Source organism: Astyanax mexicanus, chromosome 1, assembly GCF_023375975.1.
Source record: "Astyanax mexicanus isolate ESR-SI-001 chromosome 1, AstMex3_surface, whole genome shotgun sequence".
Taxonomy (NCBI): domain Eukaryota; kingdom Metazoa; phylum Chordata; class Actinopteri; order Characiformes; family Acestrorhamphidae; genus Astyanax; species Astyanax mexicanus.
Window position 1 is genome coordinate 99212319 of NC_064408.1, and position 27824 is coordinate 99240142.

Consider the following 27824-nt stretch of genomic DNA (forward strand, 5'->3'; position numbering starts at 1 on the left):
TGCCAAACAATGGGCAGGAAAAAGCCACGTTGACGAGCTGGGCTAAAGTCTACCTGATCCGGTTCTCCTCGAGAAGACGAGCGTTTATTTTCCTTTAGCGAGCCGCTGCTGCTCAGTTCAGCTCCAGACTCGGTCTCTGAGCCATGTCCTCTCCGCCTAAAGAGAAGAACGACACCCGGGCTGGACACCCGCCTGCAGGTATTACCATCTAACACCACCACAAATCACAACAACCATAACAACAACACTGCTGCTACTTCTGGAGCTGAACACTGACCAGCCTGAGAGCTCCACCAACCTGAACACTCCTCAGATTAACACACAACTCGAGCTTTAACGAGACAAGCCATATTTGTACTGGTGTGTCCACACTTGTGACTGGGTTTATCCAGGCTGGAGAAAAAAAATCCTGCCTTGGGAAATTTGTCTGCTCTATGGCTAACCTAGCTTATGTTTACATAGCCTAGGCTAATTTAGCTAAGCTAATATTGTGTCACACCTTAAGAACGGTCAGTGTAATGTTTATTAAATTTAACTTTCAGACCGTTTAATGCTAAATGTAAAAATAGAAAATAGCATGTAAAAACTCAATATTTATATATATTTTAATGTAGTGCAGTGGACAAGAAATAAGTTTTTTTTTTTAAATTATTTTTTTTTATCTCTGCCCCTCACAATCGTAATTTCAGGAAAACTAAAAAAAAAAGACTATTTTCTTTATAATCTGATTTTTCTGTTTTTGCATTTTGCAAGTTGGATTATACCATCAGATTTGTGTTACACGATACAAAAATAGACAAATCTGAAAATCAAGAGAAGATTCAACTTTTCATTCTTCTTGAAATTCTGTTTGCAAAAGGCTAAAATGAAAAACTCAATAATTGAAAAATTGGATTAAAACCCATTTCTTCTTCATTTCAAATTTAGCTTAATACAGTCAGAAAATTAAACTGCTAAACGTTAACGTTACACTGACAAGAACCCTCTGTTATAATATAAACATTGGTAATTATGTGACTTAATAACTGGAATATGTTTCTAGAATTAGAGTATTTTAAAGGTTTAGTCTGTAGCTGTAGCTAGCTTTCTAACTTAGTTAACTAGATCAATTCTATGTATTTCTGTGTCTCACTTTAGCTTGCTAATTTAGCTAAGCTAGCTAACCTAACTAACTAGCTGACATGTCAGTTTCATGTGTGCTGAAATTGAAAGTCGTGTTCCCACAGTCACCCTGCCCTCTGGACTGTGTCCAAAAAAATCTGATAACACATTGAATACGTGTGCTTAACAGCAGCTAGTAGGCCCCAGCCTGCCGCATGCAGTCCAAAATTATACAGGAGTTACAGAAGTTACAAGTTAACAACATATTACATAATAACTGTGTGATATTTTGGACTCTAGTTTAATGTAATTACTTTATGGTCATATTTTTGAGCTCCCTAGAGTTCACTGCCGAACACATTTCTCTCGGCTAAAGGTGAATGTGGGTTTGCTCTCTCTGATATCTCTGATTTGTGGCTTTATCTCATGTATTTTGTTGAAATAGTCAAAGCAGGAGGGATGAGGATAGTCCAGAAACACCAGACTGCAGAGTCAGCACCGGACAGGAAAGAAGACAAGGATAGCAAAGAGTTTGAGAGCTGCAGGTAAGAAAATGAACTTTGACCGTTTCTCACTGTGCATGTGCATTACTGTGTGAAGGCAGACCTTCCTCTTTTGTTGACGTTTATAGCTGTATCTGCCTCAACACTGTTTTTTTATTGTATGATCAAATATGCTAATATACAAGTCTTCACAGTCACTCTATGAGTTTGTAGATACCTGCTCATCCATTGCCATGCAGTGTTGTTACCATGCAGTAACAGCCACTGCTTTTCAGAGAGTACTTTATACAAAATATTAGAACATCCAAGGTGGCCTGTCATAATAAATACTTTTATCTGAATTATATACTTTCCCAGAAATAAGTGCTATATATACTGATAGCTAATATTTAAATATTAAAACATTAGATATTGATATTTAAAACCATTTTATGTCATGTTCATGTCGAATATATCTACAATATTCTACGTAAATTAAACATAAATAAACAAAGGCAGCATACTGACTGACCATGTTAAGAAAAAAGTAATGTGTACTATTAAAGCTTTTAAAAATGATTGAGGTCATGCCCATATATTGTATGAAAAGTCGATGATGTAATCATTTTGACAGGCCTAAACGGAAGTATCGGATTGCATGAAGAAAAAGAGGTTCTGAGGTTCTGATGTCAGGTGAATAGTTATTGAATATTTGGCATTGTACTGTAATCCTGCTACAGAATCTCTGTTCAGAATGTTCACTTATTAACTTATTCTATTAACTTAACTTAATGCTGTATTTGCTCTTTAGTGAAGTGATTAGGGAATCTTTGTTTGTTTGTGATACCCAGAGAACGCCTCATTCAGCACCACCTCACTGTATTATAGTATATATTGGAAATGGTAGTACACTACATTTAGTTTGATAGTGAACTATATAGGTAATAAAATGTACTGTTGAGATTTCGAAAAGCGCTACAAACTGGCTGACACACAATACAGTTCACTATTTCTATAAAAGAGAATGATTCTGAACCTAGATGTAGTGTCCCATTCTGTTGAGATTTAGGAATGGGATTTTCTGAGGTATGGAACGAAAAAAAAAAAAAATAATAATGAAGCATTATCTGAATATGATATGAGGCATATCTGGATTATATTTTAGACACATTACTAACCACTCAATCGTGTGAAGGATTATCAGTGTGCTAGATGTACCTACAAGGCAGGTACATGGGGTAAGCTTGCTCAAATTGTACACAGTGGGACTAAATACACCTGGAGTAGCATTACATAATAATGTAACCTTTTTTGTGCAGAGTTACAAAATAATGTGCAAACAGCATCATAGATACTTAACTAACATTCAACTAACTTTCAACTGAATATATATAAATTCATCTGAACTCTCAGCTGAATTTAATTTATTCTCAGTGGAATCTAATCCTTAAACTAAATATAACCCTAACCATTATACAGCCTTAAAACCTAACCCTCAAATTAGCCAAAAACTTAAAAGGTTACATTCAGTACAAAAACTTACAAAACCGTATGTGGCATCAGGTTTTGCCTTAATCATTTAAACTTTTGAGCTCGTAATCTCGTAACATCAGTGCTCTAAGGCTTTTGATCTTGTTAGCTTTTGAACTCAAAACCACATAAGCTTGTAAGCTCTTAAGCTTGTAGATTTATAACCATGTAAGCTTGTAAATTTAGAAACGTATTACCTTGTAAACTCCTAAGATTCTAAATTCATAACTGCCTATGCTTAAAAGATAGAAATTAGTGTTGAAATTGGTAAGCTTATATATTTTATAAAATGATTTATTATTTAATTCTATGCTTCTGTACTTGTAACTTCATATGCTTATATACACATAACTTTACAAGTTTGTATACTTCCTAAGCATGTAAACGCAAAACTTCGTAAGCTTGTGAATTCAAATCTTCGTAAGCTTGTAAATTTGAATGTTTGTAAGCTTGTTAAATAAAATTTTTGTAAGCTTGGGAACTTGTAACTTCATAAGCTTGTTTACTCGTAACTTCGTAAGCTTGTTTACTCGTAACTTCGTAAGCTTGTTTACTCGTAACTTCGTAAGCTTGTTTACTCGTAACTTCGTAAGCTTGTTTTCTCGTAACTTCGTAAGCTTGTTTTCTCGTAACTTCGTAAGCTTGTTTTCTCGTAACTTCGTAAGCTTGTTTTCTCGTAACTTCGTAAGCTTGTTTTCTCGTAACTTCGTAAGCTTGTTTTCTCGTAACTTCGTAAGCTTGTTTTCTCATAACTTCGTAAGCTTGTTTACTCGTAACTTCGAAAGCTTGTTTACTCGTAACTTCGTAAGCTTGTTTACTCGTAACTTCGTTAGCTTGTTTACTCATAACTTTGTAAGCTTGTAATCTCGTAACTTCGTAAACTTGTAATCTCGTAACTTCGTAAGCTTGTTTACTTGTAACTTTGTAAGCTTGTAATCTCGTAACTTCGTAATTTTGTATACTCGTAATTTTACAAGCTTGTATGCTTGTAACATCATAAGCGTTTGTACTTGTAACTTTGTAAGCTTGTTTACTCATAACTTCGTAAGCTTGTTTACTCGTAACTTAGTGAGCTTGTATACTTGTAACTTCGTAAGCTTGTATACTCGTAACTTTGTAAGCTTGTAATCTCGTAACTTCGTAAGCTTGTATACTCGTAACTTTACAAGCTTGTAAACTTGTAACTTCATAAGCTTGTATACTCGTAACTTTACAAGCTTGTAAACTTGTAACTTCATAAGCTTGTATACTCGTAACTTTACAAGCTTGTAAACTTGTAACTTCATAAGCTTGTATACTCGTAACTTTACAAGCTTGTAAGCTTGTAAACTCATAACTTCGTAAGCTTGTATACTCGTAACTTTGGAAGCTTGTATACTTGTAACCTAATAAGTGTGTATACTTGTAACCTCATAAACTTGTAACCGTGTAAATGTATAAATCCATTACCTTGTTTCTCTAGGTTTGTAAACATAAACTGCATGACTCTTTGCTGCATGTGTAAGGTGTGAGTCCTCATTGTGTATAATCTCAATTGCAGGTGAGCAGTTCTCATCAGGTTGTTGAAGAGCAGGCAAGTGTGAGTGTGCATGCGCGCTTGTGTGTGTGTGTGTGTGTATGTGTGGCACAGCTCCAGAAATGAACCCCATCTGGTATTCTTGCTCATTTTGCATTTAAAGGACAACTTTTCCACACTTACACACCAAAGCAACCAGAACATTTCCCACCACGGCAGCATTTGCACTGCCCAGCTGCCACCATTCAGCTTGATGAATATTTCAGCCTCTCTCAGGACCATGAAATGGAGACTGATTTCTGTTTGCGCTGCTGTTGGTATGAGAGTGCATTTTATTTACTTTTTTTTCTTCTTCTTTGGCGATGAGCTGAAGGAAACCTTTGTGCAGAGTCGGGCGTGTCCTCTCCGCACCACTGCCGGATATGACCACATCTTCCTATTTTTCTGTGTGGTTTAAGGGCCCTTTGAGTCGAGTGGCTCTATTGTACTGAACCCTTTTCTTAAGTTAGAACCTGGCAGTACTTTAAAAAGATGGTGAGTCATGGATGACGTGTTGCTGTTTGGTGTAGTGTTCATAAGGCACTTTGAAACATGTCAATCCATTTTTTTTTATTATTATGAGATTCCTTCTTTGAATGCTTCTTTTCAAGAGTCTCTATAGGCACTAGTGTGGCTGCAGGCTGTTCTGCAGGGTGCAGACACTGTTTCAGCTTAGCCTTCCGGATCATTGCCTGATTACTGATCCACATCTCAGGCTTGCAGGTGAGGGCTTATCAGTGCTCAGTGTTAGCTGCCTTCCAGCCTTCTGAAAAGCCCTGGTTAAATGTTGAACATTTCAGCAGTGATTAGTTTAATCTGTGGTCTAAATTAATGGTTAAAATGTTAAGTCTGAAAGCACAGATAGAAGAAATAGCACCTGAGGCTTGAGTACTTCAAAACCAGTTTAATCACATTAAAATGGCAGGTGTTGTAGATGTTAATGTTCATTCATCTCCAGACTGCATTAATTTAAACTGTTTTAGGGTCTTGTAAAATTGTTCCTAACGTGTTGTAGATAGAGACATTTTCTAATAGTGCTTCCTCATTGGAGTAAAAAGAAATAAGATAAACAGTTGGTATTAAACCTGCTGAAATAAGACTGGTTCAGACTCAAATTCTAGTCCAGTTGATTAAATAAAGGCACTGTTGCTTGGGTACTCGCTTGGGTGTTTTATGTACTTCCATTTCCTCACTATGTGAATAAAACAAGGGAAGCCTAGCTATGTAGTTGAAACGGTGTGGTAGCGTAATACACACTGTTGCAAATAGAATGCTGAGGAGTATAGTTCACAATAGTGTTCCAGATCTGCTGCTACAGCTGCAGAGGAGGAATCAACTCCATATGAATTCCTATAGCTTTAGAATAGAATGTATTTAAAGCTCCTGTATGTATCTAAATACTTTTGTTCATATAGTGTATCACAAGACAGTTTAAAATGTCAAAATTAATGTTAGTGCCTTGCCCCCCTGTTAGTTTTCACATTGCCTCAGATTTCTGGCAAACAGGGTGGAAACTGTGAGTTTTCCTGAGTTGGCACTTTGTGCCGGACTGAATAAGCATGGTTTAAATCTAGGAACGCATAGGGGCTTAAGCTGGTGAATGTGGTAATGGGATCCATCCAGCATGCCCCTATTCTATTGTCTCTCAATCCTGATCCTGGAGGCACCCTGCCCTCTACATTATAGTGCTTTCTTTGCTTTAACACACTCACTGTCACCATAAGAGATGTTTAATGAGCTGATAAGTTGAGTTAGGTATGTTGGGAGAAGGAAGACAATAGTACATATTCACAGTAGAATGTAGGACAGTAATTGAATGCCAATATATTTTGTGATTAGAAAAGTTTTATTATGATATGATTCTACTGACGTTTTAAAATGCAGTACTGTGCAAAGGTTTGAGTTGCATGAACTGAAAACTAAAGTAAGCAGTAGGAGTTCCTGCTTGTAAGAACTAAAGATCACATGAGTTAAACAAAATGCAGTAAGAATGAGCAAGATTTTTTTCTCTTTGATTTACCATCATTAAACACTGATTTAGCGAACCAGCTGTTTGACACTATAATTACTATAAATAATACTAGACATCCATGAGGAGAGCTAAGAGACTGTTTTAATAAAAGCAGTAATGTACAGTAAAAACACTTTCTGTTTGAGTGAGATTTGTATTAATTATTATATTACTGTTTTACTTGCTAAATAAACATTTACTGTCAAGAGGGGAAGCTTTTTTTCATTCCGAATGTTCACATGTGCCTTAAACTTTTGCACAGCACTGTACATTATTTGCAGAGTTCATCACACAGATGACTACCAGAGATGTATTCAATCAACCGGAGTTAAGAAATACAGCTCTGGAAAAAATTAAGAAACCACTTCAGTTTCTGAATCAGTTTCAGTTTGAGTAAAATTAACATTGTTGTTTTTTTCTATAAACTACGAACAGCATTTTAACAAAATTCCAAATAAAAATATTATCATTTATTTGGAGAAAATGGCTAAAATAATAATAATTGTTTATATAATTATTTAAAAAATATTTTATATAATACTCTATATAATAACTCTATATACTCTATATAATAACTCTATATACTCTATATATTTTGATAAAATATTTTGGCTGCATCGTCCAGCCCTTGCAGAATGTCTTTAGGACAGGGACTGAGAAACCATGCCCTCCACTGACTGTGTTCTGTGGTTGTTTCTTCAGGGTTTGAAACCTTGCTTCGAGCCTTGATTTGTCCAACAGTCTCGCTCTAAATATAGTAGCCCAAGATTACCATGGAAACCTAACCAACTCTGTGATTTGATTTGAGATGGGTGGATGCTGTTGATTCAGTCTGTGCAGGAGGGAGGGAAAAAAAAGCAGTGTTCCTGGTAATGTGGAGGAATGCAGGGGAATCCAGTCACTGAGTCTGGTGTGTGTGTGTGTGTGTGTGTGTGTGTGTGTGTGTGTGTTTGTGCCTGTGAGTGTCAAATAAGGATAAACACATCAGATGTGCTTGCTAGGAGGCCAGAGTTCCACAGCTTTATCTCAGCAAGTGCACTGTGTACTTTGTAGTGCTTGTCATGCATCCGTCTTTGTTTTCTCCTGGGTAACAGGGTGTTTGTGGCAGTGCATGCTTCATATGTCTAAACACCTGCCCCCCTTACACACATGCATACTCATGTACACACAGAGACACAGGGCAGCCACACCCCGTTCTTCTTTTTCCTCAAGCAGAGCATAGTGTGCCCAGTGTGGGAGCGGTAAGCAGGTGGCTTCTGGTGGAAAAATTGCGCATTTGTCGCAGCAAGTCAAGCAGGATAGTCTGGGGACTGCCTGCCGAATGCAATTTGGGCTCTTCAGATGGATGGTAGGCCGAAATGGAATTGCTCCGAGACGCTGATGCGATCTGCCATCAGGCCGGGCTCACGCCACGCTGCTGACATCTGCCGCTGTGCAGGATCCCACCCACCCATCCATCCCTCCATACCACAAGACCTAAGCCAAACCAGTGGGCCTGTTCCTCAGAAGGAGAACAGAGAGTGATTTGTAAGAGGGCCTCATGCTGTTCAGAATCGGGCCGGGGCGTTTAATTCAGCTATAGGGTCACTGACTTGTCTGATATCGGCATGCTTTTCCTTAAAGGTGGAGTGGCTTGACACTTTTTTTCTTTTAAGCTGAAGCTATAAAACAGTGGTAAAGCTTTGTAATGCCAAGCATGAAATCTAAAATGTTGCCGATGCATAGTTTATCTTTCTGTCCAGTCAAAACAAACAGCCATTAAGCACAAGTTGTTCATATTTCACAAGATATTTCTGAAGAAATAAGATATGAGATAAGCCAGGACTTTCCAAAACTCACGCTCAAGAAACCACTACCACTAAAAGAGACAATGTAAAAAAAAAATGACCCCTTACAGCCCTACAAGACCTGGTGAACCACTAAAACATTCCTTAATACTTGAGAAGATAAAGATACTTAACGCTTTCATCTTGGAGAGGGAAGAGAAAATCAAGTTACACTCTCACTCCAGATGTAAAACAGTCTACAGGTATTTTGGTTCATCCTTTTACTAAACAAAAGAAGACAACTCCATACAATGTGTCCTAGGAATGGGGAACGTGATCAGGATGCTCCTACAAACAGAATAACATAAGAAACCAGAAATAAATTGTTTTCAGAACTAAGGACAGCCCAAACCTAATACTATTTAATTGTGTTTGGGATTTATTGGATGGTAAGAAGAAACTAAAGTCAAAAAGATTTAGTGTACAAAGGCTTGTACATTAGTCATCCAAAAGCATAAGCTGTAAACAGAATGTTGTCTTTTAAATAAGTGAAAAAGACCAGTTGCCAGGATTTCAAAATGGGCCTTAAAAGTGTAGTATTTGTTTTGGGCCACAGGGTACAACCTTGGGTATAAATGGAGCATTGCATCATTCCCTGGGAACTTTGAATGTTTATTACACAGATAACACAGAAACAACTGTACAAACATCTAATAAGCAGAGGTGCTCTACAAATATTAAATCCTTTATTGATTGACTAAGATGCAATGACTGTATTTTAAATAATCCATAATCAAATGCAGCGTGTATTGATTGACATTGATATAGCTTATAGGCAGATAATATAAATATTTAAAATAGATTTTTTTGTTTTACTGTTCACCATACAAACTTAAGATTTAGATATACAACTCTGATAAATATATCATGTGTTTGTGTATGGAGTGTGTGTGTGTGTAAACACCTCCCTGGAGCATGCACAGCAAGTAGCAGTAAGGGTCGTGTCACTAGCTGAACCCTGCAGCAGCTTTTGGTTTCCTCACGAATCTGTTCTCACACGAACTGCCTTCGCTGCACTCAATTCACTGACTGTACTCAGTAAGCTTCATCTACCACTGTACAGAATCCAGCATTGTGCGTTTTTCACGATTTAACCACCTGAAGGCAATCTGAAACCACTCCCACTGCGCCAAGTGTACAGGAATGAAGTACACTGTCATTTGTGCTGCTGTTTAGTAGACATGATTCATCCAATTGTTTCAAGGTGAGTTTATTCACTGTAGGTACTGGTGCTGAGCACAGCTTCACACAGTGTTTCCATGCACAAGGTTGGCAGATCTTCAATATCTTTGATTGTCTCGAGTGCTTCCAGAATTTTCCACTGAAATGTTTGTTGAAAGTGTTTTGTTGAAGCATTTTACTAACATTTCATTCATTTTACTCAAAATTTGAGTTGTTCATATTCATATTGTTGGTGTAATTCCCGCTGCTGTTGTTCAATCAGCAGGTTTGTTTTTTCCTCCTGGTTAAAAACTTACTGCTCAAATGCATGATCCCCTGCCTTATCAAAAACTCTCACAGGGCAAGATATAACTGAGGGTGGGGCTATAACCTGCACTGCATGGACAGGTGTTGCATCATCAAGTGTAAACAATGAATGAGGAACATTGCTCATCACAGCGCTGTAAACTGTTTTTGAAACGATTTAGAGAAACCATTTATCCAGCACTCAGAGTGTAGCACCAGACTTTCAAAACACAACTTTATTGTGTATAAATACCATACAAAGCAAGTCATAAAGAAAACCATGTATTTCAGAGTTACTAAAAGAATAATAGCAGATTTACAACTATGGGTGTAAGGAAAGATCAAACATTGTATCACACCTCAATATTTAGTATTGCAATACTGAATCAGTTTTTCGTGTCAGATAGTGGTTCATTTTGTGTTGTGTTTAAACCCTGCCCGCTAGACAGACAGCAGTAGTGTATTCTTTTCTTAAATCCCACTGTTAAGAATGCATACCAAGTAAACCTTGTTTTTTTTACTTTTAAAGATATTTTTTTAGATATGATGGTGTGTTTTGTTTTCCAAAATTTGATTCAAACATTCACTATACATCGCCTTGCTCGTAGTGATATATTGAATCTTAACTATTGTATTGCAGTACATATTTTATTGCCAAGTTTTTGTTAATACTTAGTTGTATTTGAAACATGCAGTACAAATCTTATATTTTTGTTAAGCCATGTGTTTTGTCTTTAACTCACATTAGATTTATTATTTATTATAATAATATTTATTATTATTATAAAATGATTTCTGATTACATTTTACATTCCTGTACCAAACCTGTTAAGAACAACTGCAGTAAGAAATGATAAATTATCTCCCTGACTATTCTAAGGCTATTGGTCATTTGAAAGCTGAATATTACTATGCACTTTCCCCTGAACCGAATCCATTTCTTCAAGTTTAACTTTTATATTAAGCCCTATCTTTTTCAAAGTCCTTCAGATGCATATTTTGCTGTCTTATTTCTTCTGGTTATTTCTTCTTCTCAGTTGTGTTTCTGCAGTACCTCTGCCCTTGTACCATGTTCTCAATGCTCTATTGAGGTCTTCTCCTCAATGCACTGAAGACCAAGGAGATGATCGTGGATTTCCGGAGACTGAAACATTCCCATCAGCCTGTTATCATCGATGGACAGATCATTGAGAATGTTCAGTCATATAAGTATCTCGGAGTCCACCTGGACAACAAACTGGACTGGTCAGTGCAGACGAGTGCAGCATATAAAAAAGGACAGAGCAGGCTTTACTTCCTCAGGAAGCTTAAATCATTTGATGTGTGTAAAGAGTTTCTGCACACATTCTATCATTCGGTTGTGTCGAGTGCTGTCTTCTTTGGTGTTGCCTGCTGGGGAAGCAGCATTACTGTTAGGGACAGGAACAGACTGGATAAGCTTGTAAGGAAGTGTGTGTCAGTTATGGGCGGGAAAGTGGACTCTGTGGGTCAGTTAGTGGAGAAGAGGATGAGGTGTTTAATGGAGGGTATCCTCAGTAATAGCAGTCACCCTCTGCATGGGATCCTGGCAGCTCAGAGGAGCAGGCGCAGTGATAGACTCCTCTCTCTCTGCTGTAGGACTGAGAGGTTCCGCAGGTCATTTGTTCCTGCTGGAATTAGACTACTTAACACCTGATGTGTGTACTTAATAAGCACCATTTAGCACTTTTTTTTTTTTTTTGTACCTGGGTGTGGACTCTGTCGTGTATGTTTTTTTTTTTTTTTTTTTTTTTTTTTTTTTTGTTATTTGTGTGCTGTTGGACAAATGAATTTCCCCATTGGGGATTAATAAAGTATCTATCTATCTATCTATCTATCTATCTATCTATCTATTACACCAGGGTAACCTCAGGAAGAGTGTGTTGGAAGCCGGGAATCCTCTAAAATGTGCAATCCTACTGTAGTGCCGGACTAAGAGACTAAGCAGTGTTTGCTTATTTAAGTCTAAAATGTCTGGTCACTTTCTGAAACATACATACCGTGTTTCATCCCTTAATTCATCATATTGTATATCTGTTTGGTAAAATGGTACAAGGAACCTTGAACAGAACTACAGAACATTTACATTTGTGTAAGATATTATATTTAGTTATAGTGTTTATTAGTTTTTAAGGTATACATTTGATACATTTTATAAAAAATAGCTTCCATTATTGCTTATGTTTTGCCTAGCAACCACCTGAAATACTATTAAAACCACTACTTACTTAGCTACCACCTGGTATATGCTAGCCACACCCTAAAATACCAGAGCAACTACATAGCAACAACCTATCAATCATCTGCGCTACCATAACTATCAATTAGCAAAAACATTTTTGCCCTTAGTGACCATGTAGCAGCAGCCATTACGTAACCTGAGTCATATTTGTGTAAAGTGCTGTAATGTTTCTCTGGAACATCATTGCACATTCTTGCTTCACTTCAAATGCTTTGTCTGTCATCAAATGCATGTGTACAGCTTTCAGTGAGGGGGAGTTTATAGTGTGAATGGTATTTACAACAATAGGATAAAAAAAGTGAAATACACTCCCCAACTGTTAGAGGAGTGAAATATATTTTGATTCTTGAATAGCACTGCTTTAAATCAATAGTATGTATTGTGGCACTCCACTGACATATAATTGGCAGAACAGCAGTAATTTATTCGTTGCTACTCTGGGTTTAGCTACCTGCGCTGCATAAAATTCTGTAATATTACTCTACTCTCTTATTAGTCTACAGGGGTTGAACCACCTGGTTTAGACCACAATAATTTATTGTCCTGACCGAAAGTTCTGGTGGAAACAGGAGAGTTGAGATGCACATTGAATTCTGCCGTGATTTCGGCAGCCGTGGTTTTAGGTTTTTTGCATACCGTCCGGGTAAGCACCCGAACATCCCTTTCAGACAGCTTCCTCTTGCGTCCACAGTTAATCCTGTTGGATGTAGTTCATCCTTCTTGGTGGTATGCTGACATTACCCTGAATACCGTGGCTCTTGATACATCACAAAGACTTGCTGTCTTGATCACAGATGCGCCAGCAAGACGTGCACCAACAATTTGTCCTCTTTTGCACTCTGGTATGTCACCCATAATGTTGTGTGCATTGCAATATTTTGAGCAAAACTGTTCTCTTACCCTGCTGATTGAACCTTCACACTCTGCTCTTACTGGTGCAATGTGCAATTAATGAAGATCCAATTTAGCCATGAAACCTCCCACCCTAAAATGACAGGTGTTTCAGTTTCATTGTCCAACCCCTGTATATGCATCTGTCACTTTCATTGCTGATGTTGCATATTTTAACTTGTCCAGAAATGCATATATAAAATATTCCCCTCAACTCGTGACTCACTGCGTGAATTACATTCCTGTCTGTAGAGGGGAGCACTGGAGCAAAATATAACAAATCTTGCATAATGCTGCTTTAACTGTACAATACAGTTATATAAAATAAAGCTATAAAATTAGCTTTAGTCTCTTTATGTGGGTCTCAGTAAATCCGCTATGTTTCTTTTAAAGCTGGCCTTAATTATGATTCTCTAGGCATGATTGTAAATGAAAGGAATTAATGCAGCCCTTTGCTAATTGTAGAGGTCAGAGACCTGATTTTAATTCACATTCAGTGAATTGTGCAGCCATGACTTATTGTATTGGTGAATTAAACTGCAAAGAGGTTGGTTTCTCCAGGGGGAGCAGTGAGTGCGATAAGGGGTGAGGGAAAGAAACGCTAACTGACAGTTTGATGACCATTATTTCCATGCTAGTTTCCCCCTCGATGAGTTGGGTGGTGAAGTGTGTGTGCATGCCGTTGGAATAATTGCATAGTGGTATAGCTAATCTGCTCACATTTGCATTGCTGCTGTGTTGGACAAACCCTTTCCTGAGTAACTTTCTCATTACTGGTGCAGAAGCGTCGCAAGGTTTACCCGTCAATCAAACGTGATGTGCTGCTGAGCTAAATAAGCACTTGAGAGCGAAGTTCTTCACAGCTAAACAACCCAACAGGTCCAGCCTCTGTGCTGTCACACCTCATTGTAGACCATGCTGTTTGTTATGGGGGAAGGCACAGAGTCGTCTAGCAGAGGGTGAAATTTGTGCACATCAGGAGATAGCTACAGGTGTCCAGGTTCAGTCCAGTTTACCTTTGTTAGCTTTGTTAGCTCTACTGACTGCCAAGGAACCCGCAGATGTCTTGTTGTGACTTCCAAATCAATAGGCTCTGAGCCACCATGCTGACCATAAATAAATCCAGAGTGAGCGGTAGCTCAGGTGTTTCTAGGTTGCAGGGGCTAATTGCTAATCGTCTTGTTTCCTAAAGCTAAACTGTGAGGCCTCCTAGTTTCACTCCCTGCTGCTCCTGCTGAACCAACAGGCAATAATCAGAGAGACAGAAGCCTTCTAACTAAAAAATAACATCTTATTCTGCTGTATTTTTTGAGTCCACCATTTCTGTTCTGCAGAATCTGCTGGGAGATTTTTTTACACCCTCTAGTTTCCGTCTTAGAAGTTAAAACTCATTGTGCTTCTCTCAGCATCAAAAACCACCTCAAACAGTTTTGACACAAGAATTTTGAGGTCTGGGATTCGGTGTGGCCAGTCTTATTATGATTTCTCAATCAATAGGTTTAAGGATGAAAAAGCAGCTGCTGTGACTGGTCTATTGAGCCTCCAGTTCCCACCTACACATTCTCAGTTCACTCAGACACACAAACACACAAGTATAAACACACACACACACACACTGGTGTAGGTCACTGGCACAGTCTACACAATAGACTCTGCATTGTCTCAACACATAAACCAGAATATAAACCAGCCTTTTATTATAAGCTGCAAGGTTTAGCAATAGCCTGTTATTTGCTTTTGTCTCAATTTATAAAGGGTTTAGAATTTTTAAGTCAGACAAATCTCTAAAATACCTTATTACTCTTAGAGGTAACAAATTGTAAGAAGATCCCAAAAGACAGACTCTGCAAAAAAATATATATATTCTTTGCATTAAACTGAAACATGCTGAATAGCTAGTCAAAAACTGAGCAGAGATAAAGAAATTAAGGGATTTTTTTTACTTTGTTTGTTGAGGTCCTAAAGCATATTACATTATTAACCGCTATGGCTGTGTATTGGCAAATACCTTTAGATATGATTGGTAATAAAGATTCAGGTGTTCGGATTCAGTATAATGATACTAATAACACAACATTTATTAAATTTTTTAAATCAAATTTTGGTAAATGTATATTGATTTTTTGTGGTCTGTGTTTAATCAATAAAACAAATTTAACCACTTTCTGACAGCAGACTTTTCTTGTAAAATATTCATAAAAAAATATATAATGCGTTTCTGAGAATCAATAGACTTTTGCAAAATGTAATATTACAGTACTTCAGTATTGTGTACAGTATATTAGTATTTTTTTTTACAACACTAGTAGCCATTTACCCTCTAGTAATGATGATAATCAACGTGTTTATATGTGCTTTGTAACTGACTCTCATTTGCTGTTCAGGATTAACTCTTGGGAGCACAGTGCTGCTCTAACCTTAGACACAGATCTTAACACTGTGCTTGAACCACTTTATTTACATTATGCTTAAGATCACATAGTTAACAATGTGCTCAGCATGAAAAAAATCTGAAAAAAGGTAAACTTTGGGACAGTTTCCCAAACAGGGATTAAGCCTACACAGCATTCTGAATGAAGATGTCCATTGAGAGGAAAATATAGTAAACTCGGCTTTAATCACTGTCCAGTAAACTGACCCAATGGGTCAAATGTTTGGTTTGTTCTCATAATTTCTAATGAACACATTCAGTTACTTTAAAGTTGCATTCATTGCTGCTATTGAGAAGCATTGCTAATAGCTTTGGGATGTGAAACAGTGGAACTGTGTTCCCTGGAGTAATGTTGCTCCATCTATTGCTTTTGGGATGGTTTTGGGAGGTCATCATCAAACATCCTGACCTCACTAGCTAACTCTCTTGTCACTAAATGCAATCATGTTCTCATAGCAATGCTCCAGAAGCAATAGAAATTCTTTCCTTGATAGTAGAGACAGTTACTCCAACAAATACAGGATAAACTCATTTTATCAATAACCTCTAACTTAGAAGATGCAATAAATGAGCAGGTGTCCCGATATTTTTTTCCATAAAGAAATGGAAAGCAAAATATATAAAATGGTAATATATTTGCTCTTTCACACATGATGCAAGAGCAGAAATATGTAAGTGCATTATCTCTGTCTGCAGTATTTGTTCTAATTAGATTTCTCTGGGCCGACTGTGCCCTCCCCAATCACTCAGTCCCACCTCTTGTGCCTCATAGTGTTTGAGAGAAGCAGCTGATTCAGTCTGCATCTCGTCCTATTTCTTTTCTTTTCTCCGTGAAGAAAATTCACATGTAGCCCAGAGGTAGCAGTCCTCGTTATTAACCTTGACGTTAACGTTATTTCAGTGGGTTTTTTTCTTTCCTCCACTGAATTTGCCAAAATTAGTGAAGAGGTTCAGTCCTCAGCCTCGGAGCTGGCAGGGGGTGGGCTGCATATTTCAGTGAACTGCTAGCACGCTGCTGCCCCCCTCAGCCATGAAATGGCATTTCTCTGAGTGAATGAGACTAATAGTTAAAAGTAATAGTTTTAATCTGTGTGTTTTGGTTCTCCCTGTAAACTTTTCCGACATCCTGTTTTACCTGTCTGGAAATATTAGACTTAAAATCCAATCTGAACTGTAAAAGACATGTGATAAGAGTTTACACTGCTTCTCCTGCCCAGCCTCTTACGCCTTGTCCCCCTTAAATAAAGGCCATATAGAATGAAATCCCCCCATCGGCTCCATAAAAAAGCTGTTTTGGTTTCTCATTATTGTGATTCTGTGCTTCACTAGCACAGCCGTTGATCAAGATGGCACTTTTAAGTGTTGAAATGATTGCAAAGGACGTGACGTCAGGGCCTTTTAAGATTTCCCACACAAGTAGGAGAAAAAAAGTGGCAGCTTAATCTGAGATTACACAGTCCTCTCATTAAAAAGCCACGACGCAGAGACAGGTTCTGTCAGCCGAGCAGCCCTCTGATGCTTCTGGAAGGGATTATCCCTTTGGCAACTTTCTCTCTCTTTCCTTTTGCTCTCTCTCTTTCTCCCTCTCTCTCTTTCTCCCCTTCCCTCTTTCTCTTTATCTCTCTCTCTTTCAGCTGTCTCTGGAGCCCTCTTACCCCGTCACACAAAAGTAAGCCTCAAAACCCCTGACACAAGCCGGATTTCACAGTGTCACAGTAACAGTTTGTGCTTGTCATATTGATATATTCACGTTTATGCGCTTTTCTACACTGAATTGAGATGTTGAGATGTTGTGCGTCAATGTAGTAGCCATTCTATTTTTCTTTTGCGTAATATTTCACCATACGCTAATGGATACACAATGTAGCACAATGTAGTTCAGACATAATTGATGTAAAATAGATGTAAAAACTACTATTACTTTATAGGTGTAGCTAATTTTACAGACTGAGGGATTTGTGTAAAATAATGCAAAAATGTATGGATACTTCTATGTTAAACAGGTTTTCCAACTCACCCTAATTTTATATTGCTGATGTCACACAATACTATTGTAACTTCAAAATGGCAGCTAGGGATGTACGATTATATAGAAATTATATAGGTATAATGGCCAATATTTTAAACCAGTAATTGCTAATGTATTTATTTTATGCTGGCCACGCTTGTTTCAGTAATGTAACATCACTGTCATGCAACAGTCCTGCATTTGAAATTTTCTTCACCTATATATATAAAGTTTGTAAAAAAAAATGTGCAAAAAGGTTTTAAGTGACATTGAGCATATAAGTATAATAAAAAGATTTTATTCCTCAAACTATATCATTGTTAATTAATTCCAAAAGCACACGAACGCCTACATTTTTGTAATACATATTGACTTTCAAATATATATTTTAAACTTTACCTTTGGGAATAGCAAATTCTGTACATATTTATTGATATTTTTTATGATGCTTGGTTGTACCACCATGTTTAAACTGTATATTAGCTGGGCTAGCTGTCGCTGTCAGCAGTTTGCATGCCTCATACCTTTGCTTTATTACTACCACCAAGAAAGACATTCAAATATTTAAAGTCATGCATATAGATGCTGGTTTTACCTATGCAACAAGCTATTGGCCATTTTTTCTAGATATCAGCATGTCAAACACCTTATAAGTGGGGTAAGAAACCTTGCACAATCATAATTACCGTACATATGCTTTCAGTATTGGTTACTTACATTCTACTATGTAAATAACTTTGTAATTAAAATTTTTCAAGCCAATACGGGACCTGGAGTAGAGTTCTGTTTGTAGGCACTCGCCGACTCACTGAGTGGACAACAGACTGAGCCGGTGGCACCAACAGTCGCGTCCCCAAAACTGATTTTTCAGATGTTTTTTCCTTTGACAGACATAATTTCATTTTGGACTGCGATGAGAGTAATTTTTCATGTCAAGGTCAATTATCACTCCTGACCCTGTTCTATGGCCGCTCTGTTGAGGGGAAGGTTTCCTCTTGGAAAACAAACGAGAGTAATTTCCAGAGCTGACGGCTGCTTGGGCCCGGAGGCATGGTTCGGCACAGCGCTCCAATGGAGGCAGGCTACTTTCTCGTCCCATAGGAATTTTTATAGGTCATTTCGTACCTTGGTTGCAGTATGACGCACCTGGTTTAGCATCACCACACACAGAGACAAGCAAGTTCGTTAGCTAGGATTGGAATTGCAATTCGAATTGTACAATATTCCTTTAAAACATGCCTTCAACAATGTGGTGCATTTTTATGATACTAATCTGTATGTACACAATGTTTGGGCTAGGGTCATCCAAAACTCTGTCACACAGAATATGAAGAAAAACATATGGAACTATTATGTAAGCAAAAACATTTCAAACAAACCAAAATATTCAGTGTATAGCTCTATTTGAGTAATGTTCTAATCCATATTATGTCAAGAACTACTCAACTAATAAAGAAAAAAAAATACTTTAAGAAATGTCACTCAATTTAAAACATTTCAAGAACTTAAGGAAAGTATCCTCAAGTACAGGATACTCAAAAACATCATAATGAAACTGGCTCTCATCAGGACCGCCCCAGGAAAGGAAGATCAAGATTTACTTCTTTTAGACAATATTAGTTCATCAGAGTAACCAGCCTCAGAAACCACAAGTTAACACCACCACAGAAATAAGCACCTAAATGCTTCAGAGTATGAGTAGAGTAGGGTTTGGTTTGTTTAACACTTTTTAAGTTAATACATGATTCCTTATGTGTTCCTTTATAGTCAGTATTAATGTACAATGTAGTGGGAAAAAAGATTTGAATTCAAGTTGAAAAAAACTTTTAATGACTAGGTGTCTCCAAACTTTTGACTGGTACTGTACTTGTTCATACAATTGCCTGTAAATCTTCAGAAATTATCCAAACTGCAATAAGTCTGGCACCCACTATTAGGCCTCACTCAAACTGGAACAATAATTTATGATGTCTGGCGGGTGTTCAGCCTCACTCACTAGATGATACCTCATAACTTTTACAGATGTGACTGATCCCAATTAATCACTTGAGGTCACACATCATGATCATTTATACATTTTACATTCCATTGTTCTAATAAATTGAACTAAGAAATAAGAAAACATTGATCATTTAGTGAATTTCAGAATTTTCATGAAGATTGCGTAAGTGGATTTTTAAGATGTTTCTTTCCTTAAGAACAGATAATAATAAGAAAATAAGAAAATCTAATCTCATTAATAACTATACTTTTGTTGCCAATTATTCTGTGGTGTGGTTTAACTATTTTAACGTGGCTGGTTTAAGAAAACAAAAAGAGATTAAATGCATTAATTTATGATCAGTGCACCACTGACACACACATACACATACATTTTTCTGTGTATGCGAGTTTATATCGACTCCCACCGTGCTACACAACTTAACATAAATACTGTGTAATCTGTAATTGCCTTTCATATCACCAAATCCTTGTGCGTGCCCTTGCATAACTCTGTGCCTGCCTCTATCTTGCTTGGTTTTTAAATGAGACTGTTCACCTTCTCCTGCTATTTTTAGCCTTGACTGTAATTACGCTGATAATAATCCAGCTATTAGCTGTGTTGGAATGAGTGTGCGGCCTTCCCCATGGGCTGAATCTCAGATTAGCCTGATCTAGTGATGGTCACACCAGGGCTAGCCGTGCGTTAGCATCCTGTCCACGCAGCCCATTATTCACACTTGAACGTGCAAATGGCCCATTCCTGCTGCTGATGGTGGAGTGTGTTCCACGGGGGACTGGGAGAAGGCCCTAATTGAGAGTTCACAAGACAAACCTGGCAGCCAGGATGGCAACGCTTGTTGACCTTCAGCTAACCAGAGAGTGTATCTGTGTGATTAGTTGCGCCGCGGCCTCTCGGCCACTGCTGTCCGCTCTGTGTGGGTGGAAATAATGAAATCTGAAGTCGTTTTAGACTGACTGTATAGCCTTGAGATGGCAATTTCTGCTTGCTTTAACCTAAAAGAGCTGTTTATTGTGCATTTTCAGTTTTAGTTGTCTAGCTAAAGATGCACAGTTCTATCAGAAAATTATGACTACCTCCTTGTTTCTATACTCATCGTCTTTCTCCAGCTCCACTGACTATATAGGAGTACTTTGTAGCTCTGTGTTTATTATGTATTTTTATCCTCCCTCTTCAATGGACAGGACCCCACAGGACCACCACAGAGCAGGTATTTTGATAGTGGGTCAGATGCAGCAGTGCTGCTGGATTTTTTAACCCTAGAACACATTAAAATGTTAAAATTAGTAACACCACCACTAACGTTGGAAATAACACTGTATGACAAGTTTTTAAACCCTTTTTTAATTTTACAACATACAACAACACATAAAATAAAAAAGGTACCATGGATGACCCTATAAAAAAGCAACAATTCCAACAAGCAACAATTGGTTCAACAATTCCTGGAACATGTGAGAACCTGATTTAAACACACAAACACCAGGTAACATTGGTTAAATTATACCCATTAAATATGTTACTTTCACATCGGATGAAAATCACCCGAATGCATGCCTTTTAAAAAACACAGATGGGAGGAGGAAATCAACTATAACGTTAAATTAAATCAATGAGCGTCTTTAAGATCCCCAAAGTCCCATTCTACTCAAACAGCAGCAACACATTGAAAATCACAGGAAAAAATTGTGTGGTTGAAAATCACTCGGCCCTTTTTTCTAGGGTTAAACACTTTCAGCATCGCTGCTGGACTGAGAATAGTCTACCAACCAGAAATTTCCAACCGTCCTATGGGCAGCATCCTCTGACCACTGATGAATGACTAGAGGATGACCAACACAAACTGTGCCGCAACAGATTCAGTTCTAGCAGCTAGGTAGGCATATCTACCTGTACATAATGTTGGAGGTGGATCCTAAAGTATACAGACAAACAGATACTATAGGACTACAGCCTGTAATTATAGAACCTCAAAGTGCTCCTATATGGTCAGTGGAGTTGATATATATTAAACAGAGTGTAGCCACTAGTAGGTAGTGGCAAAGTTATGGCTGATCATATGGACTCACTGAACACACAGTTTTGCTGTGACATCCATAACCATGATGAGTGTATGTGAAGTTATTACCACAAATGTAGATAATCTGGGGCAAAGTTGGTGTACACTGGTCTGTATCATTTATATCATGTAAATTCATATCATGTACCTTGTATATCCATATTTACCTGTTTACACATTTTCCTGTCAGATGTTCTCTGTATTGTTTTAGAAGTTTATGATGATTTGGACCTGTAGAAATGCTTTAAAATGACTTTGTATGATGAATTAAATCTTGTTTTAAAATTTCCAAAGGTTTTTGCTGTTTTGCAGACATGGGATTTGAATGACAGCAACAGTATGCTTGTTTGCAGATAACATTCTGATTTTCACATGCTATTCTTTCTTTTTCTCTTTTCAGCCCACCAAAGCCAACAGTTGTGGTCTCTGGAGTGGTGACTAGGGTAAGCCAGAATTCTCTATTCACAATGATGCAAGTCCTCTACTTCAGACCAGTATAATCTAATGTCTGATGTGATTAGAAGGTTCTGATGTATGCAGGTGGCCCTGGTTTATCGGGCCTTGCCTTTCCTCCGAATTGTCTTCCGACATATGCTCACAAACTGTACGGGATGTATAATTCAGATGCTCTGTGACGTGTCCTCTGGGTAGCTGCCAGTCTCTGTAAATGTCTAGGGTCTGTGTGGGAGTGTGTGTGTGTGTGTAGGTAATCTGTGTGCAGGTAAGGTACTGTGCTTCACCCCTTCTCTCTGGAGAGCCCAGATGCTTACATGAAAGAACAGAGGAGGAAGGCTGTGCTTTACCTGAAGGATCAAACAAAGTCCACAGAAGGCTCTGGAAGCACATGCGCAGTGTCAGAGCCACATCGCACAGCTCCGGGAGATTTCTGCTGCACTGAACATCTTCAATCAGTTGTGTGAGGGAAGTGCTGTGCAAGGGTTCAGTCAAGTTATCATTGTCTCCAGGGGCCCATTCACAAGTTAATATACTGTGTATGTTAAGTTATTAGGTGACCCTATCATAAGTGGACAACATGAAGTACAGGTTTAATGTAGCTCTGAGCTGTGTTATAATATGACCACTCAAACCACACCTGCAGGTGGATGCATATGACTAGATACTATAGTGTAGCAACATCACCACTATCGTTAACTGCATCATCAGAGCAGAGATTAAAACTAGTGTTGTTTGCCTAAAATTGTCCATATGAACAGATCAATGACTTATAGACAATCAGAAATCATACCTACATTCAATGCAAAGAGATTGCAGACACACGCAGGTGTCACAGGTCAGTGCAGCATTCTTTAGCTTCTTTGGAACAGACACATCACAAGTCTGGGATACTGGTTCCTGTGCCATGACATTTGGCAAATTAGTGGGTTCTGAAACAGTATGTCACAATCTAATAAGGGTATAATAAATGCAATCTGCTGATGATTTGATTCAATTCACGAATCAGGATTCACTTAAAATTTTTTATTTTTTTTTGACTGACCAAAAATAAGGAGATTGAAAAAATTGGTGTGATTAGATTCAGTCAAAAATGACCATAGTATCTTCCACCCTTTACTTACACCCACTGTTTTTCTTGGCCTGCACTAGCAGAATCGCAACCTCTAGTGTTCAAAAAATGCAATTGCATAACATTTCATAAACAAAACAAGGAATCTTATGTTCCCACAAGTTCTTAGTGTTTTCCCCATTGCATGCATCATGCAACAATCCTTTGTTACACCCCTACAATCTAATAAAATGCATTTTCAGTTTGAAAATGAGCTGCTCTATGTTTAAAACACATACAGCTCTGGAAAAAAAAGAGACCTTTTAAAAATAATACGTTTCCTTAATTTAACCAAACTGAAAACCTCTGGAATATAATCAAGAGAAAGATGGATGATCACAAGCCATCAAACAAAACTGAACTGCTTGAAGTTTTGCACCAGGAGTGGCATAAAGTTATCAAAAAGCAGTGTGTAAAATGTTCATTTTACTCAAACATATACCTATAAGTTGCAAAATCAGAAAAACTGATTCAGAAACTGAAGTGACCACTTAATGTTTTCCAGAGCTGTAGTTTTCTAATAGCCAGTATACCTACCATTATTTGGTATTTTAACTGTTCTGTCTGTGCAGTACTCTAATTGACAACACGAACCATCAACAGATTCTTAGCAAATAGCCTTGTATCCCTGTATAAACACTACAAGACTTCAGCAGTAGCCTGATGCTGAGGATCCAAACTGTTTGTTTTGGCACATGCCTTGTTTAACCCCAATTATTAATATTGTCGGTAGTCTGGTGCATAATGTTCTTTGCTTTGTCTAGAACACTTTTCCCTGCCCTTGATTTGTTTTAAGCCAGTGTCACATAAGCAATGCGTAACCTCAGAGGATGCCCTATTAACCTCCTTTGTCTCCACTGCAGGACCCCTAGCAAGACTTGTTGTTGTTGAAAATGCAACACAGTTTTTTTTTTTTTATTCTGGCTGAACAACATGTCTTTAGTGCAGAAAACTATAAAGTCAACATAAAAAATTATATACATTGCATTATGTATCTTAATTAGAATTAAAACAGCTGCACCCTGCTCAAATCAGTGTGAAGAAAGCCATGCTGACCCTAATATCCTCCACAGTGTGGGATTGCCCTGCCTCTCTCCCAGCTTTTAAGCCGGTCCGTTACATAACGTCCATCAGCTGTATGGGGTTTTAGGGATGGGAAGGCAGATTAATATGAACTGGGTGAAGCGAGTAGGTTTTTCATATGGCTTTTTTTATTGTTTTACCGTATTTGGACCAATAGAAATAGTACAGATGGGTTCTACGGGATAAAGTAGGGAAATGGCCATGCAGTATGAATTATGACTATTTTTGGCACATGCAAACACAACAAACAATGGACTATAATGGGTTGGGATGTCATAAGAGGTTTGACTGGGGTTATGTAATGTTAATTATGACTGCTGCACACATGACACAAAAAGCACACGACACAGTAAAGGTTGTGTTGTCAAAAGAGGAATAAAGAATGCTTGTTCATTCTAAGTTGTCTGTTTGAGAATAAAGTAAGACCAGAGAGATTTACAACTTAACTAGCACCTAAAATGTAATTGCAGAAAATAGAAATGGAGGACAATTCTGTTAATCACTGTTTTGATGTCATAGAAAAAAAAAAGGGTTTCAAGATGTATTTTAGATTTAAACAGGCTGGAAAACGCTTTTGTGATAATGCTTTTTTGTCTCATAGTGTATATACAAATACTACAAATTTTATAAGTGGATAATATTTAATATAATCTAGGGGATGAAGAGATGTTTGAAATTGGATGTTCATGGATACTATGAATTATTGCCTCATGAAGATTACAAATGGACTACATTTTATTGTATTTGTAATGTCAAACTTTGTAATAAAAATGTATGAGGATGTGTTTTCTAGAGAATTCAGAGATATTTAGTACATCTGATTAAGCAAACTTAAGAGAGCATGGAACAGTAGGGTAATAATACAATTTTGGTATACAAGAAAAATATAGTGTGTAAACAGAACCAGAGCAATACAGAGTAAATACAACAGATCTTTAGGACAAACAGACAGGATAGTGTAGTAATTCTTTATTTCATATTTTAATTCATCATGGTTGTAATGTCTTAATATTATAAAAAAAATAAAATTATTATGAAGACTCTTGCAAGTAGTTAAAGCAATGGGCTGTAAACGACAAGGTTGTGGGTTAGATACCAGGGTTTGGTGGGCCACCACTGTTGGGTCTTTGAGCAAGGCTCTTAGCTCTCACTGCTCCAGTCCCCACAGCAATGGCTGCCCACCACTCTGGGCACATGTCTTTGGAGTGTATTCACTAGTGTGTTTGTGTGTGTTCAGTGCACGGATGGGTTAAAGGCTGAAGACATATTCCATCTGTGCACAGTATAAATGTCTTGTCTTGCATTTTCTTTTCTTGCATTGTGCGGATATTTTGCTTGCATCTACTCCTAGGGCTGTCAAACATTTTTATTATTATTATTATTAATAATATTATATTACATGTAAACCCAATATTAAACAGAAACTTTTCACTTGGAGTATACTGGCTCTGTACAGCTTATTGTCATCACGCCTTGCTTGCAAGAAACTGGGTAGTGAAGGGTGGTGAAGAATCTGATCAACCAACAAAAATGATTAGATCTTAAATACCTAGACCTGAAATTAAATATTGTCAACTTGCTTTACCTTACATTCTTTACCAATATAAGCAAATCATCCATCATGGTTCCCTGACTATGGCATATGGTGTGCAATGGACTTTATGTATGAAGAGAAGTTGGAAAAAGAATGTGTACTATGAATTATGAACTCACAAAGGTTATTAGTGGACTATAGATTAAACAGAATGTGCTGTCATAAAGTGATTGTGTATTCAAAAAGGTATTTTTGCTCACGAATAGAGATTGTATATTAACTGGTCGTATTAAGTTCATAAAAACCACAAAGCTAGACGTGAACTTCACGTGCAGGTAAAATCAAAGAAAATTAATTTGAGTGTTGGACCTTTAAATAATCCTCTTTAGCACAGAGAAATGTTGCCAGTGTATAATATGACTGTTCCTCTCAAACACACACACTTTCTCTCTCCCTCCTGCACTCAGATGGTAAAATACAGCTGTCTGAGTGTTCTGTGCCCCTCTTGTGCTGGGTGTGTTTTGTGTGAGCACTCGGGTTGCATTGTGAATTCCTGCTGCGTTTCAGAGGGATTTCATGTTTTATTTATCTGAGGACCTGTGACTCCCGCCCAGTGGAGCACTGGTATTAATTAGGCTGAGGCTAATCGGGAGCCACCAGAGTGTGTGGCTGTGAGTGTGTGGCAGGGTGGATATGCTTGCTTGGGGAACAGCTCTGAACTCTGGCCTTGCTCTGAGCCGTCAGCACCCTTTACCTGTTTAGTTTAGTGATCAAAATCTACACTTGTGTCTAAGTGTCTTAATCCCCTATTAGAGAACACAGACATGATCAGAATGCGGCTGCAGATTCGGACTCGCATCTGTCGTATAGAACATCTTGCATGTCAGCCTTCCTGAGTCACCCAGTGTATTTTTAGCCCCAAATATTCAATTTCTTCAGCGGATTTTCCAATCTGAGGCCATGTTGATCCCGTGACACTGCATTCTATTCCTCTTAATTGTTATTGCTTGTTTGCAACAAGTTTGATTTAAGTGTCGTCTGTTGATCTGTCTGATATAAAGAATCATATACATCATGTACAGCACAATACATTTTTTTTTACCTTATGCAATAACTGCAATAAAAAACTGATAGTAAAACAGGTTTTGTGCCAGTCAAACAATCCATTTTGTCTATTTGTAAAACTTTAAATTCTTTGTTTGTTGTTTTACTCCCCAGGGGGACAAGGACTTCACCCCCGCTGCAGCTCAGGTGGCCCATACAAAGCCTGTGCCAGCGGTGCAGAAGCTGCCCCCTAGCCACCACATCAACCAGCACATCCACCAGCCCCGCAAGTGAGGCTCCGCCCCTCCATCCCTTACACCTGAACCAGTGCACCGACCATTTCCAGGACCACACCCACCAACCCTCCCCATGCTCGTGCTCAGGTTACCAGGAACCCCTGGCTTAAAGCATTCCGCAAGACCCCATCTCTGTTCGTGCCTGCAAGAGTTCTGCCTTGACCAATATCAGAGGAAAACTGCTCGACCCAGTTCTGTTCTCGTTCTCTAGATCTTTACGACACTAAATTTTGAGGGCTTCATCACTATCACAGATTTGCCTGGTTAATTTTCTGGGTGTATTTAATGAAAGTTAAATTGAGCTTTATTTTTTCTGTTCTAGAGCAGTTGTTTCTGGAAGAATTATGTAAATTGTATAAATCTCTTTTGTGACATCAGTGGAAGATGTTTGATGTTAGGCATTAGGCACTAGGTGTGGCTGTCTAAATAAAAGAGTTAATATAACATCTGGTTTATTTTGTCTGTGTGTGGTTCCACAATTCACCTGTGTTTTGCACTGTTGAGTTCATTAAAGGGCTAGGTATCATACACTTCATCATGCACTTAATCAGTGATACATGATTTTGGTTAATGCGCATCAGATAATCACCTGCAGATTCTTTGAGTGGTTTTAGTTACAGACAGACAATGCACTGACCAATCACAGACGTTTCTTTTGGAAACTCACTATTTTTATAGGG

The 27824-nt window shown here is 37.9% G+C and overlaps 1 protein-coding gene across 1 annotated transcript; it reads left to right on the forward strand.

The window, feature by feature from the left end:
• LOC103042601 (death-associated protein) lies at positions 1–27588 on the forward strand. The gene is made up of 4 exons (XM_007252289.4): positions 1–198; positions 1547–1646; positions 22024–22066; positions 27023–27588. The coding sequence occupies exons 1-4, from the start codon at positions 144–146 to the stop codon at positions 27140–27142; spliced, it is 318 nt and encodes a 105-aa protein (XP_007252351.1). The 5' UTR covers positions 1–143; the 3' UTR covers positions 27143–27588.
• The last annotated feature ends 236 nt before the right edge of the window (positions 27589–27824 follow it).